Below are 16773 nucleotides of genomic sequence, written 5' to 3' on the forward strand. Positions count from 1 at the left end.
CAGTTTGGGTGAACCGATAGCAGCAGTGGCAGGAGGTTCCGCCCATCTGCCTGGACGTCATCGAATACGCTCTGCGCATGCGGAGAAGTGGCACAAGCATGCGCAGGAGTGGCATGCGTGCGAACCGGTAGCAAAGGTAAGTGAAACCCACCACTGCTTTGAACGGTCACTAAATGAACTGTTATAAGTTAAGGGCTACCTGTAGTCCCGAAAGAAAGCTCATTTTTCCACCAGAAAATTTAGAACCGCAGCAAGAGCAGGCGGCCCTCAGTCCATGGAGCAGATTGCCCACCTGCCCTGAAAACGGATTCGCCGATCCCCCTCAAAAAGAAGCCGGGGGGGGGAGGGCGGGAGGCCAACGCGCTCGTGCAGCGGCAAAGCCCACCCCCAATTCTCACGTTTATTTTCCCACCCACCCCGCTCTTTCTCACGGGGCGATCCCCGCAGCGGCCGCTTCTGCTGGAAAGGATGGGACTAACAGTCGGCGGCGGAGACTGCGCGGGAAAAAGAGGCGAGGGGCGCGGCCGGCGAGCGCCCGTGGGGACGGGCACCCCCGCCGCCAGGGGTCGGGGTATCGCAGCCCGCTCGCCCGGCTGAAGGGTCTATTGGACGGGAAGGGTGAAGGTGACGCCCCTTCCCGACAGGCGGGCTCTGTGGGGCAGGAGGAGGGAACTTGCCATGGGACTCTGTCCGCTCCGCACACCGCCGCGCGTCCCCAGCCATGGCTCGCAACTTCGAGCTCCTCTTCGAGTCCCTCGGGCACTTCGGCAGGTAAGCGAGCCCTGCGCGGAGACAGGGAGGCTAGGAAGGACGCGCCGGTCGAGGCGGGTGGCGGGGGGGGAAAGACTCGCTCTTCGCTCCTCTTTCTCTGGCGCGTGGAGTAACGAAGTTGGGTGGATAAAGATCCGCGCGGGACGGGCGGGGAGCGAGGGCAGCTCGGGATCGCAGGCGCACCGGACCTGCCTCTTTGCTCGCCCCGGAGCAGCGGGAAAGGCAAGGGAGCTGCCTGGGATTGAGCTCCAGGGTGAGACACATGGCTGCCAGGAGGAAACCGATTTAGGCACCTCCAGCAACGAATCCTTCGCTGCACCCTTGCCCGATCGTTGGGGTTCCCCCCCCCCACCTCAATCCAACCTCCTGGTTTAAAGGATCCGCTGGATTACCGAGGGGATAAACTGGTTTGAGAATCAATATCTATTCGCGCAGAACCCGAGAGAGGTCGCTGGTAGCTTGGTGGCTAAATGGAGATTTGAACTCGTGGACCCCCCCCCGCCCCGCCCGCAATCCTAACCCAGCACGTGCTTGTGACTTTAACCCCTGACTATCCTGACAGAAGAGGAGCGACGCTGACTTTGGGGAGCTAGAGTTGCCCGTCGTTAGCAACGGGTTAGTAGAGAGCTTGGCGATCGCGTGTTATGTGGTGGGAAGCCTCGGATTTAAAGCTGGTTTGTAGTTGTGGCTGGGGTGGCAGCGACGGTGATTACGCAAAGCGGAGTCTGCTTTTATTGCGGAAAATTCTTCCCTTAATCTGCAAGATACCGTTATAATTATTCTGCACATGCTGAAAGGAATGATCTGTACCCTTAGATCAAGTTTGGGTAGAGATCAAGTTTGGGTAGAGAACTGAGGTTAGGTGGTAGTGGAAAGTAACCTTTGAAGTAGGTGCTTGGAGGCTCTACGACTTTATGCATTGGGAGTTTTCAATATTCAACGCTTGAATGGATGGCATAGGCTGTGACTCAGTATGGGATGATATAGTAAATCTCATCTATTTGTGGGATATGCCCTCATCTGTAAGACCTTCCCACACATCCGTCGTAAGAACATGTTTATTTGTAGCCTCAATCCTTATTTTGTAGATTGAGATCTACAAAATTAAAATCTGATGGGCAGATGTTGTATAGTTGATCAAAGCTGAACTACTTATATAAATCGTTCAGTTTAATCAGGATGAATAAATAATAGAGGTGTGATAAACTGCTGATGTTTAATGAATGGGCTCTCCATCTGTAGGAGAACTGATACTCCTCACCTTATGACGACAACAGATCAGAATTTCCGATTCTAAGCAAGGCAGTTGTTAAGTGAGTCACACCTGACTGAATATCCTTTTTTGACATGATTAGGCAAATCACTAGTTTTTTAACTGAATTGTGGTTGTTAAATGTATTAATTTCTTCATTAATTTTGCTTGTCAGTTGGGAAGATCATAAATCAGGTGACTCTGGGATGCTGCTTTTGATCATATGATTGTGGGGATGCTATGATGGTCATAAGTGCGAGGACCATTTGTAAGTCACTTTTTTCAGTGCCATTGTAACTTTGAATGGTTGCTAAATGAATGGTTGTAAGTCTAGAACTACTTTTACAGTCAGAGCAGAGTGCCAGCAAATTTAGTGCATTTGATTTCCTAGAGATGGAAAAGGAAGACAGCTGTAAGTGAAACTCAAAATCAAGGGGAATCTGTAGCATCTTTTCTGACTAACTTTTTGACTAATTGGATTCCTTCTAATTGTAGGCTACCCTGGCCTAGACTTAGCAGGGGCCTTCTTCTACAATATCTAAAGTGAGGTTGTTAATTTGGGAAGAAAAAAATCACACTTCTGAAAATGCTTGTTTCTTTAGAGAGCCTACTACATCAATATTCTCCTCGAAAGGGCAAACACAACAAAGAAATAAACAGTGCAACTCTTTCATACCCATTAAGCCTCCACACTCTATCCAAACTAACAATAGGCTTTTAAAACTAGTGTGTGCAGAGTTAGGAGCAGTGGTAGGTTTCTCCCGGTTCTATAGAACCAGTAGTAAAACCGGTGGGAGGGCGGCGGGAACCCGCCCCGACATCATCAAGGGTGATCTGCTCTGTGCGTGTGCATGTGCTCCCGTTGCAAACTGGTAGTAAAGGTAAGTAGAACCCACCCCTGGTTAGGAGGGTGGTTTGCAACTCTGTTAACCAGGAACTCGTTGCGTTGGTTTTATCTGCAAAGAAAACATGTATTTGTCCAAGCCAGAAATGATATTTTACCTGAAGAAATATAAATGTAGTAGGTTTTGTATTAAGAACCAGATCAGCCAATAGGAGGTAAGTGTGAAATACTCTCTGAGATGAGTGGTTAGATACAAAAAGTTACCTGTTGCTTTGTTGCACATATACATACAGCCTGTACTCATAGTATAAATCTGTGCCAAGGTTCCTACTTAGTTACTGGTGCACAGTATTCAGTTTAATACTTTTTATTTGCACCTGAGGAACACTGTGCCTAAAAAAAATGCTAGGGAAATATAACTAAATACAAAATAGACTACTTGCCAAATTAACCATGATACACCTCTGTTTTCTGGCTTTGCCCAATGCTAGATTGTAAACCAACTACTTAAGTTGGATTTACATAAAATGCTAAACTAAAATATGGTGGTTCCTTGGACTATGGAATCATAGCTTATTTATTAAACTTGCAGTATCAAACTGTTGAGAATCAGGAATCATCTAGAGATTGCTCAGTTTTTGCCTTCCTGTGCGCTACAGAGCTGCATGCATTTTTCTGCCTTCTCTTTTTCTCCTCCCCTCCCTAACCAAATAGGGTGCAGGAAGTACATTTTCCAATTCTAAGAGCAAATACTGGAACATGGCTTGCACACTGACAAATTAAAAACACAAAATGAAAAATAATAGTACACATTTTGTGTTCCAGCTGAATAAATATTATCTGGGATTGATTAATTAGGTTTCAAAATCTAAAATCTGAAATCGCATTCTTAAGAATCGCTGCTGAAAAATAATTTACTTCCTTTTGGGGTTACGATTACTCCCCGACCTCCGGACCTTCCGCCGTGAACTCAAGACTTTTCTGTTTCACTGCGCAGGGCTGGCCTAATACACTACGATTTTTAATTGGGGTTTTATCATTTCTTATTATAGTTTTAAATGGGGTTGGCCAAATTGAATAAGATTTTTAAGATTTTTAAATTCTATTTTTAAAATTGTTTTATGTTGGCTGTAAACCGCCGAGTCCTTCGGGAGAAGGGCGGTATAAAAATCAAATAAATAAATAAATATGTATATGTGTGTGTGTGTGTGTGTATGTATGTATATATATATATATATGTATGTATGTATGTATGTATGTATGTATGTATGTATATGTATATGTGTGTCCAGTTATTTTTTGATTTTTGATGGCAAGATGATGAAACCATGTTGAATTTAGAAGGAACCTGTTCAGGAAAGAAAGTTTCAGTCTGACTGTTTTTCAGAGAATTTATTCAAAGAAAATGATGTTTAATTATTTTTATGTTTGATTTTAACTTATTTATGTTTTAATGTATATGCATAGACATATTATAATGACTGTAAGCCTCTGAGAGGTACCTTATGGTAAGATGGTCAGCCAATAAATTTTATAAATAAATACATAAACAAATATTGGGTTGTGTGAAGTTTTTCATTGCAGAAAACATACTGAGAAAAAAACCAAGATTCTGGACTGATAGATTATATAGTTTTATGTACATTTCATGACACAACTGAAGATACTGAAATTTCATTACAGTGTGTATAGAAATCAGAATATTTATTTAATAGTTGGTTGAATCCAGAAATCCAGAGTAATCAAAACATACTGATTTTAGCTGATTTATTCTTAAGGATGACTAAATTTGGACCCACCCATATTTGTACCATATAATGATATAAATCCAATAAAACTTGGTTAACCAAGTGAAAACGGAAGAAAAGTGCATGCTCCTCTTTATTGACAGTCTGCATAATAGTTATGGGGAGCTTTTCCCAACCTTCAGTTTCTGAGTGGTGCTCGGTCACAAGTTCTGTCTTCCCCAGATAACAGCCAATGTTCAAACAAGATGGACACTGGACACCAATTGTCGTTTGGTGTCTCAAGATTGTGAAAATCAGCCTTATGATGCAAGACAGAGTCATTTGTGGGTTTTTGAAGGCCTGCATCCAACATATAACAATGTATAATATAATTATATTTTATATGGTAATGTTTCAAAGGGATCCAGGTAGATAGAGCTTGCAAGAGATAGCAATAGCTCTTAAGAATAGCTCTATTATTTTGTTCATTGTTTTTTTTTTAATTATGTTTCATGTATATTGTCATTTATTTATTGTAAGCCATCTAGAGTTGTAAGGATTGCTGGCATTCAAATGTGTGTAAATTCACAAAATAATACAGGTAGTCTTTGATTTACAATGGTTCATTTAGTCACAATTCAAAGTTATAACAGCACTGAAAAAAGTGATTTATGACCATTATTCTTATAACCTTTCTAGCATTCCCATGATCATGTGATCAAAATGCAGATGCTTAGCAACTGGTTCATACTTACGACCATTGCTGTGTCCCAAGGTCACGTGATCACCTTTTGCAAACTTTTGGCAAGCAAAATCAATGAGGAAGCCGGATTCACTTTACAAAGGTGTTACAAACTTATCAGCTTCAGTGATTCACTTAACAATTGTGGCAAAACCCATTTAACAAATGTCTCACTTAACAACATGAATTTTGGGCTCAATTTTGATCATAAGTCAAGGAATCCAGTGAGAAATAATAAGGAATTCATTGAAATGAATATCTGACAAAATATTTATTTGTTAATGCATCTGGCAAGGTGGATTGGCTCAGTTACAGTGCTGATGGATTCACTAGTGGAAGACCTGAAGAAACAGGTTAGGGACAGATCACGACAGAGAAAATCTATGTGGACACTAAAGGTTGACATTGACCTAAGTGCACATAATCAGAATGCAACTGAGAATGGTACACAATAGATATATTTGTATACATTCTGACAAAGAAGTTCTTTTCCTGATTCTGCTGCCACTTTTCTGCTTGCTTTTCCTGCAGTCCCTGCACTCCCTGGAAGCACATACCAACCCAAGTGTGCCATAAAGCAGTGTACACACATAACACATTGAATTTCAAACAACTTGTTTGACATATCTCTTCTTATCTTTTTTCTCACAAATGATATCTAAGGCTGAAAAGCAGCGAACGTAATCCTTGATTATGATAGCCAGTTGAGGCCACAAGATTAGTAAGGCCACACCTGGACATGATAGCAGTATTCTAGTATTTTGAGGGCCTGCCACAAAGAAAAGTCAACTTATTTTTCCAAAGCACCAGAAGGCAAGACAAAAGTAATGGATGGAAACTAATCAGCAAGAGAAGCAACCTGGAATTAAGGAGAAACTTCCTAAGAGTGAGAACAATCAACCAATGGAACAGCTTCATCATTGGAGGTTTATGAGAAGAAACTGGACAGCCACCTTCTGAAATGGTATAGGTTCTACTGCTTGAGCAGGGAGTTGGACTAGAAGACCTCCAAGATCCCTTCCAGCTCTATTCTGATTGATTGATTGATTAGTCCCTTAAATGGTCAGATGAAAGCTACTTGATGGTATTGTTGTTCTTGTCTGTAAACATGTTTTCAACCCACCCACCTCCCACACCTTTTTCCCATGTTGATTTCCCTCTAAAACTTCTAGATCAGTGTCGGTGAACCTTTTTGGTACTGAGTGCTGAAATGGGAGTGTGTGTGTGTGTGTGTGTGTGTGTGCGTGCCGCAAACTGGAAGAGCAGCTGCCCTGTGCACATGCGTGTGTCGGGAAGATAATCTTCCGGTTTCTGGTGTGTGCATGTGCACCGGCCAGATGGTCTTCATGCATGCATGCACGCCAGAATCTGGAAGACCCGGTGGCTGGTGCTCATGCGTGCACTGAAAACCAGAAGAGCAGCCGCCTGGTGTGTCCATGTGTACTGGGTGACTGTCTTTCAGTTTCTGGTGCTCCCACATGCGTGAAGGCCAGCTGGCCAGTGTGCTGGAAACTGGAAGAGCAGTTGCCCAGTATGCATGGACACGCCAGGCGGCTGCTCTTCTGGTTTCTGGTGCACGCATGAGCACCAGCCACCTGGTCTTCTGGTTTCTGGTGTGCATGCACACATGAAGAGGTTCACCAACACTGATCTAGAAGTTTTAGAGGGAAATCAACATGGGAAAAAGGTGTGGGAGGTGTTTGGGTTGAAAACATATTTACAGACAAGAACAACAATACCGTCAAGTAGCTTTCATCTGACCATTTAAGGGACTAATCAATCAATCAATCAGAATAGAGCTGGAAGGGATCTTGGAGGTCTTCTAGTCCAACTCCCTGCTCAAGCAGTAGAACCTATACCATTTCAGAAAGTGGCTGTCCAGTTTCTTCTCATAAACCTCCAATGATGAAGTTGTTCCATTGGTTAATTGTTAATTGAGCAACGGGCGATGGCTCGCGTGCCTGGAGAGATGGCTCTGCATGCCACATCCGGCACGCGTGCCATAGGCTTTCCATCACGGTTCTAGATTATCCTCATCTGCCATTTATAAGAGCATCCAAAAAAAGTTTAGAAAATGAAATGAAGGAAGATGGGGGGCAATCTTAAGCCCTGTGGTGCAGTCTAAGCATTGCTGTTAGTTTAAGCAAATTTGAAAGGTTTTTCACCTGCACAAATTTTGCTGCTGGTTGTTGTGGGTGGAACTGAGGCCTCCAGGATAGGCACAGCTGCTTGGCTTGGTGCCCCTTTCTCAGCGAAGAGGCATTTCAGCCCTTAAGCAAGAGAAAGATGAGAAAACTTTGTTGAGGATTCAGAACCTGCACATTAACCCTGCTCTTAATTTCCCTGGTATTTGGTGATTCGAACAATCAGTGGGTGTGTGTATAGGTGGGGAAGAAAATGGATTGGATTTAGTATTATTGTAATTAGCATTTTGGTAATTAGCAATTTTTTGGTGATCCTGATACTTGATCGAGTAGGTTCTTAACTTTTTCAAGTTTCAGGGCAACAGTGTAATAAAAAGGGTGTTGACTTGGACTGAGATTTTCTAGGTCAATAATATTCATAACTAAACATAATTCAGCACAAGGTACATCTTGGCCTAATCTGTCTGGCAGTGTGGTATATAAACATGACATGGTACAGATATTTGGATATTTATACCAAAATCACGCAATAAGGAGGAGCCCATAACTACCGAGATACAGAAAAAATGGATGAACATGAAAGTGCAGTAAATTAAATGGAGAAGTCCTTTGTGTTTTCCCCTTGGGGAAGAAGAAAAGACAAGTGACTCTTATAAAGAACAGCACAGTTAATTTAGATTTCCATTTTGATCCTGATGCTCACATTTCTTTTTATTCCAGTTTAACAAGTCATATTTCTTTCCTCTGTTGTGCACATTTCAGTACTCTTGAATTGGATACAGAAAAGTCCTGCTGTGTGCAATAATCTACAGCCCTTAAAGTGGATACTGCATGGTTTACATCATACCCCAATTAACAGTCTTTGGACCAATAAATTGGCTCTATGTGATACTGTTGTCTCTTAACCTACTAACCTGGGTATTAAGTTAATTTAAGATCTTGGACCACTGTCTTTTTCATTAATGTTCAAGCCATCTTCTGCAACGTTTTCTAGCCATGTCTTCCATATATAGTTCTTCCTTAGCAAAAGTTGGTCTGGAATTTAATATTTGCTATAAGAAAACTTTTAGGTGAGTCCAAAATGTCTCTGCTGTGCAGTGTAGATAAACAGAATACAGAATATTTTTAGCGTCTTCCAACTATGCTTTCCTCTCATTCCGACTGGCTGGAATTTCCCCAATGTCTGGAGGGGCTACTGCTACTTCAACAAGAATTTACAAGTTGTTTCTTTAATACATACATCATTTGTAAGGCAATTCTAAAACAAGACTATTCATGGAATCGTAGTATGTGCTTACTGAATGCATAGTGACTGAACACAACTAATACTGTATTTTAGCTTGTTTGGAAACTGCCTCTAATCCAATCAAAGCAGCTTTGATTGGGGTTGAGCGTGCTTCTTTTTGTAAATTAAATATTTTTCAATAAAATTTTTTGGCTTTCTGATGTATTAATTCACAGAGTTTCTGAATTCTTACATTGATCTGTTATGAAGAGTATTATAGTAACTCTTGTAACATGGATTACCGCAGTGGTGAAATCCAAATTTTTTTACTACTGGTTCTGTGGGTGTGGCTCGGTGGGCGTGGTGTGGCAGGCGTGGCAGGGGAAGGATACTGCAGAATCTCCATTCCCTCCCCACTCCTGGGGGAAGGATATTGCAAAATCTCCATTCCCTCCCCACTCCTAGGAGAAGGATATTGCAAAATCTCCATTCCCTCCCCACTCTTGGGGGAAGGATATTGCAAAATCTCCATTCCCACCCCACTCTGGGGTGAGCCAGAGGTGGTGTTTGCGGTTCTCTGAACTGCCCAAAATTTCTGCTACCGGTTCTCCAGAACCTGTCAGAACCTGCTGAATTTCACCCTGGATTACCTGCGTGGCAAGTAGTGGAATGTATAAATCTATTCTGCAAAATATTACTCTGCTTCAGCTTGTTAATCTTCAAACCAGCTATGCTAACTCAGAATTCCAAGAATTGAGGTCTCTCCATCCCTGGATTACAGATACTCAGCTGGGGAAGGCTGCTATGTTGACTGGACATTCCCAGCTCAGCTGAAGGTATTTTTACAGATTTCACAAATCTGTACTTTTACAGATTTCTTAACATACGAAATGACTAAAGTTGTCCTCCCGTGACATCCAGAAGCATACAAAGAAACATCTATGGTGAAACTGCATGTGTGTGGAGTTCCTTTTCAGACAGTTTTGCAATTCATGAAGAGAAACATAGTCAACAGTAAATCACAAATAGCATTCAGTAAAAGTATATGAGTGGTTATTAAAAAATTGCTATACTGAAGGTTTTTTTAAAAAAATTATTTATTTATTTTATTTATTTTTATACTTTTATAACACACCATCTCCCGTAGGACTCAGGGCGGTTCACAGGCATATTAAAATAAGACAATATAATAAATAAGCATTAAAAACCCAATTAAAACTAAATATTATCATAGCCAAATCACTAAAAACGGTAAAAACCAATTAAAAACCCATTAAAATTTAGCTAAAACATTTTATTCTTAGGCTAGCCCAGCTCGCTGAAATAATAAAGTCTTCAGTTCACGTCTGAAGGTCTGGAGGTCGGGGAGTTGTCGTAACCCCAGAGGAAGCTTGTTCCACAGGGCCGGTGCCGCCGCAGAGAAGGCCCTCCCCCTGGGGGTCGCCAACCTACATTGTTTGGTCGACGGCACCCTGAGGAGGCCCGCTCTGTGGGAGCGCACGGGTCGTTGGGAGGCAATCGGCGGCAGAAGGCGGTCTCGAAGGTATCCCGGTCCTAAGCCATGGAGCGCTTTAAAGATGGTAACCAAAACCTTGAATTGCACCCGGAAGGCTACCGGTAGCCAGTGTAGGCCGCACAGAATGGGTGGTATATGGGAGCAACGCGGTGCTCCCTCTATCACCCGCGCGGCCGCATTCTGGACTAACTGGAGCCTCCTGGTGCTCTTCAAGGGGAGCCCCATGTAGAGAGCATTGCAATAGTCCAGGCGGGAAGTGACGAGGGCGTGAGTGACCGTGCGTAAGGCGTCCCGGTCAAGGAAGGGGCGCAACTGGCGAATCAGGTGAACCTGATAAAATGCTCCCCTGGCAACGGCTGTCAAATGATCCTCTAAGGACAGCCGATCGTCCAGGAGAACGCCTAAGTTGCGCACTCCCTCCCTGGGGGTCAATACTTCCTCCCCCACAGTCAGCGATGGTGTAAGCTGACTGTACCGGGACGCCGGAACCCACAGCCACTCTGTCTAGGAAGGGTTGAGTCGGAGCCTGTTCCTCCCCATCCAGACCCGCACGGCCTCAAGACACTGGCCCATCACCTCAACGGCTTCGTTGGGGTGGTTCGGGGTGGAAATGTACAGCTAAGTATCATCAGCGTACAGATGGTAATCCACCCCGAAACCACGGATAACCAGTGGCTTCATATAGATGTTGAACAGGAGAGGCGAGAGAACAGACCCCTGAGGCACCCCACAAGTGAGGCACCTTGGGGTCGACCTCTGCCCCCCTGCCAACACCGTCTGTGAATGGTCAGAGAGATAGGAGGAGAACCATCGATAAACGGTGCTTCCCACCCCCAATCCCTCCAACCGTCGCAGCAGGATACCATGGTCGATGGTATCAAAAGCCGCCAAGAGATCTAATAGAACCAGGACAGAGGAACAACCCCTGTCCCGGGCTCTCCAGAGGTCATCCACCAACGCGACCAAAGCCGTCTCGGTGCTGTATCCGGGTTTGAAACCGGACTGGAACGGGTCCAGATAAACAGTTTCCTCCAGGTGTTGAGGAAGCTGATATGCCACCACACTCTCAACAACCTTCGCCAGAAAGCGAAGGTTGGAGACTGGACGGTAGTTCGTTAAAACAGCTGGGTCCAGGGAGGGCTTCTTGAGGAGGGGCCTCACCACCGCCTCTTTCAAAGCGGCGGGGAAAACACCCTCCAACAAAGAAGCGTTGGTAACTCCCAGGAGCCAGCCTCGTGTAACCTCCCGTGTGGCCAGTACCATCCAGGAGGGACACGGGTCCAATAAACATGTGGTGGAATTCAACCTACCCAACAACCTGTCCATGTCGTCAGGAGTCACAGGATCGAACTCAGCCCAGATAACATTCTCAAGACTCGTCTCCGCCATCCCACCTGGATCTATCCAATCAGTGTCCAGGCCGTCCCGAATCTGAGCGATTTTATCAGACAGATACTGTACAAAATCCTCAGCACGTCCCTGTAAGGGGTCGTCCTGAGCCTCCTGCGTAAGCAGGGAGCGGGTCACCCTAAACAGGGTGGCTGGGCGATTATCTGCCGATGCGATGAGTGCGGAGAAATAGTTATGTTTCGCCGCCCTGATCGCCACTAGATAGGTCTGAATATATGACCTCGCTAGTGTTTGGTCAGGTTCGGAGCGGCTGGACCTCCAGGCGCTCTCTAGGCTTCTTTTCCGGCGCTTCATCTCTCTCAGCTCCTCGTTATACCAAGGAGCTGGTCGAGTTCGTCGCCGGGTCAGAAGCCACAAAGGCACGACGCGGTCTAAGGCGCCAGCGGCCTCCTCCTCCCAGGCGGCCGCCAGCTCCTCAGCCGAGCCGTGGGCTAACTCCCTCGGAAATGGCCCAAGCTCCGTCAGAAACCTCTCTGGGTCCATCAGGCGCCTGGGACGGAACCATTGAACCGGTTCCGTCTCCCTGCGGTGAGGTGTAGTGGTCCGAAAGTCTAGCTGAAGGAGTAAATGATCTGACCATGACAAGGGTTGAGATATTAATTCCCCTAACTCCAGATCATTTAGCCACTGTCCCGAGATGAAAATCAAGTCCAGTGTGTTACCCCCGACGTGGGTGGGGATCTCAACTACCTGGGTCAGGTCCAAAGCCATCATGGAAGCCATGAACTCCCGAGCTGCCGTTGACGAATCGCCCGCCGATGGCAAGTTGAAATCCCCCATGACCATAAGTCTGGGGGTCTCAACCGCCGTCCCGGCTATCATCTCCAGCAGCTCGGGCAGGACTGCCGTCACGTAGCAAGGAGCCAGGTATGTAATCAGCAAGCCCACCTGCACCCCCCGGCCCCACCTCACGAAGAGGGTTTCACAACCGGCTATCTGCGGGACAGCGACCTCCCTCGGATCCAGACTCTCGTTAATAACAACCGCTACCCCCCCACCCCTACCCTGGGCCCTCGGCTGATGAAACGCACGGAAACCTGGTGGGCACATCTCAGTGAGGGGAACCCCCCCTTCCGTGCCCAACCAGGTCTCCGTAATGCCCATTAGGTCCGCTCCCCCCTCTTGAATAAGATCGGACATGAGGAGGGCCTTATTCATGATGGACCTGGCATTGCATAACATCAGTCGAAGGTCCAGGTTCCGGGGGATATAACCACTCGGGACCCGAGTGAAGCCTAGGGGCCCGGAGTGCGGTATTGCTTTCAAACAGCGAGAACGCACTCCCCGAACATGATACGAGCCCCTGCTTCCGCCATATCTGCCCCTCCCTTGTACCATGCAGATGGAAGTGCCCATACATGGTCGAGCCTTAACCTCCTCCAAGACCTCCAATTTACAAACCTCCAGATCGTGAACCTTAAAAGGGACTAGCCTAATCCCCTGTGGGCATGCCCCCCACCCCCTAACCCATTATTTGAATTAGATAAAAGTTTACAAAAAGATAAATTTAAAAACCTCCTTAACCCTCTCTTAGAAGCATGCCACCTCTCGGGATTCCAAAATCCGTCATAGAGGTAGGCCCTTGATAAAGAGGTTGGCCACACCCGCGAGAGGGGGGCATCTCGCAGTGCAAGAAGCTGGTTAAATGAAAAAATCATCAGAGATTGAAGAAATGGTGGTATCCTGGTTTGTCGAGGTCTCAAACAACAGTCGTTGGGCCGAACCACCAGCTGAAAAACGAAAAGATCTTAAAAAGTGCATGGTTTAGACAGCATAGTCCTGGGTGGAACTAAGATGGTCCACCACCCAGGTTCTCACGAAGGTTCCATAAAGAGGAGAGAAAAGAGCAGCGACCGTCGCCGCCACGGGACGTCTTCCACGATAGCCTTGCCATCGCCTTCGTCACCGCCCTGGCATCCAGCAGCCACTCAGGGAGCCCCCAAGGACCCCAGCGGAGCCCCCAAGAAACCACAAAGTCCCCCCGGGGGGAGGGGGGGACAGTCACTGTCGCCATCACCGTCTTCGCCATCCCCATCAGGGTATCGCTGCCGGCATCATAGATAATTAAAGGCAATCACCATTCCCTTAGCACAGGAACCCCCAACAACAAGGGCTCCAAGGCTCGAGGGGCTCCGTCGGGTACCCAGCAGGGCTCCAAAAGTCTCCAGAGTTGTTTTAATCGTTGTTTAAATCGTTTAAGGCACCAAGGCCCAAGCGCCTTCAACCAAGGCCGTGGGCACTGCTGGCTCCCCAGGGGTGGAAACCGCCGGCTCCCCAAACACCCCAGCCGCCCGGCCCTCACTGGCAAAACAAACATGCCAGTATAGACAAGCCGAGACAGGCCGAAATGATCAGGAGGAAACATCGGCAGCCGCCTCCCCCTTCAAGTCCACAGGCCCACAGTCATCCTCAAAGGCCTAATCCACAGATCTTCGCCATCCCGGCTCACCGCCTCAGTGCATCCTCGGCCCTTCTACCACCTCCGTTGCCCCAGACGGCCTCACCGCCGCCGCCACTGGTCGTCCTCGCCGCCTCTGTCAGTCGCCACACGAAACCGCCAGCCGCAAACAGAGAAATGTCGGGAAAGCCGGCGGCGGCTAGCCACTGCCCTAATCAGGCCCGCCGCGCTTGGAAGCCACGCCCAGGAACCGCCGTCTGTTGTCTCTCTGTTCCATGCCTCCGTTTCTGCCGACCCGACCATTCTCGAGGGTAAGACAATCCTCATCGGGGCGACAAGATGTTCCTCAGCGAGGTACGGGGCCATGCTGGCAAAAAGCCCCCTCTTCAACCCAACTTAACCAGGAACGGGCCACCAGCCTCCGCTCCGTTTCACCATACCACCATCTTGCGCATGCTCCCTCAAGTAAAACCATTTTCCCCATTATCCCTCAGTGGACAGATTATGTACAAGAAAATGCATGCCAATTTATTCTAGGCTGGAGAAGTGACCATTCAAACCATACAGGGAACATTCAGAGAACAAAGTGCTTGGGTTTGTGCTTAACCATATAAGGTAAAAACTTATATTAATAAGAAAAGAACAGTGTGCTATGCATGTTTATATCTACTATAACAATCCCAATACTGATATTGGCTCTACAGAATAGATCTTACCACTGCTGCTGAATAAACTTTTCTCTTTACCTCATTGGGTAGAGAACTGTTACTCTGCAGCAGTACTTATTTTTTGATGATCTGTTGTTAGAGAAATTCTCTCCTGAAAACACTTACGTTAAATGTGTCCTTTCCAACAGCAACCTTTCTGTCTGCAGCAGCAGATTAAGTGGTTTGGAACGACCAAAAGAGAGGTATGTGTGTGAAATAATTACAAGGCTCACAGATTTTACAGGATGGTATGGAGTTCCCTGCTTAAAAGAAAAACAAAATCTTGATTTAATGTTATACTTCATCTCAATTTCACATTACAGTAGTTTAACTTTCTTAAAAATCGCATAAAAGAATGTATGTATTTATTCTGAATTATTTTGCAAGTAGGTAAGTAATGGATTTTTTTTTTAGCCTGCCCCTGTGTAATAAAGCCAAATTTGCTCTTTAATTTTCAAAGACGGCAAAGATCGCAAGCAAAGTTAAAGTTTGGAATAGGAACTTTTTCCACGTTTCTTCCACTTATGTCCATAACAAGCTTTTCTGAGGCTGCTGAGTTGGTGTAGAAGACAATGATTTATTTCAATTCAATGGGATCCAATATGCCATCCTATATTGCTCCTAAATGCTCTGATTTTAAGAGAAGATTTTAGGGAACACAGATGGACACATACCTTAGGTTTGTGTACAGATAACCCTCAACATACAATTACAATTGGGACCAGAACTTCCATTGCTAAATATTGGGGTTGTTAAGTGTTACAACCTTTTTTACAACCTTTTTCTGCTGTGTTCATTGAGTGAATCACCATAGTTTTTAGGTGAATTCAGCTTTCCCATTTTACTTTGCTTGTCGGAAGCTCTCTGGGAAGATTGGAAATGGCAATCAGGTGGCCCCAGGATCCTATAATCATAAATATATGCCAGTTGCAGAATACCAAAATTTGATTATGTGATCATGGGAATGCTGTGACAGTTGTAAGTGCAAGGACCAAAAAGTAAGCCACTTTTTTTCAGTGCCATTATAATTTCAAACAGTGGTTAAGCAACTGGTTGTAAATTAAGCAGTGACTGCAGATTGGGATCTGTTTCACAACCTATAAAATATATTCTGACAATTGAACTAAGAGAGGTAAAAGACATAATAAATAACTTTGTTGGCTTAGTAAGTCCGATGCAAGTAAGCTTTTTTTAATACTTGGTTTTTGAAGATTAAGCAAATCTTAATGGTAATAATAAAGTAGGATAGCAACCTATTCTGAATCAGCATTTTGGGATAGAAAACTTCATTCATGTTATGTTTTTTATGATCCTCTGTGTTGTGTTGCAATCAAGGCTACTCTGATAGTTCAGATTAAGACTTCACAACTTGTGGTTTGAGGAATGCCCATAATCCTTGAAAGCCTTAGAAAAATGCTTCAGAGCCACTGTTTATAATTTTAATAGGATGGAAGGAAAGGTTCTTATATATATAGGGAATAATCATAATAAGGGAACTTAATTAAATTGTAATTAACTTGAATTACATTTATTTTGGGTACCAACCTCTTTTTGAAATGCAGCTCCTGGCGTATCACTTGTTATGTATACAGTAGGCTAGAACCAAAACTCAATTGTAAATGCCTAATACAATTTCTGTTCTAAAATACTCTTTTAAAGTTAGATTTAGTTTCCTATCTGAGACTCAGTAGAGAAATGCAGAAGTCAGATTTGAAGTAATGTTGTTTGTAGCATTTTAGGGCTTTGGGGTAGAGGTTCTCCTATTTCCTTTGGTGGGCTTATATAAAGAACTAGTCAAGACATATTGTGTACTAATTGTGTATTAGTATTACATATTGTGTAATAAAAACTATGATATTATGAGCAAATGCTTCTTAGGAAACGCTAAAGTAAGTGAAGCTTCAAGAAGAATGTGATGTATGAGGTAATGTAATAGTCATGTAATATTGCCGCTGTCTAAAACAGCAGCTATATTACATGACTATTACATTAAAACAGATTTTTCCATGCTTGGGAGCTATTGTAGTGTTGGCTGAG

General features: G+C 44.9%; 1 protein-coding gene across 1 annotated transcript in view; it reads left to right on the forward strand.

Annotated features, from left to right (window-relative positions):
• The first annotated feature begins 452 nt into the window (after positions 1-452).
• The window catches only part of SLC22A16 (solute carrier family 22 member 16), a 34942-nt gene continuing 18621 nt past the window's right edge, over positions 453-16773 (forward strand). The window contains exon 1 of the mRNA XM_058174022.1: positions 453-771. Coding sequence (XP_058030005.1) covers positions 722-771 — 50 coding nt within the window. The 5' untranslated portion in view covers positions 453-721. The remainder of the gene's footprint in view (positions 772-16773) is intronic.

Source organism: Ahaetulla prasina, chromosome 1 (assembly GCF_028640845.1).
Source record: "Ahaetulla prasina isolate Xishuangbanna chromosome 1, ASM2864084v1, whole genome shotgun sequence".
Lineage (NCBI taxonomy): Eukaryota > Metazoa > Chordata > Lepidosauria > Squamata > Colubridae > Ahaetulla > Ahaetulla prasina.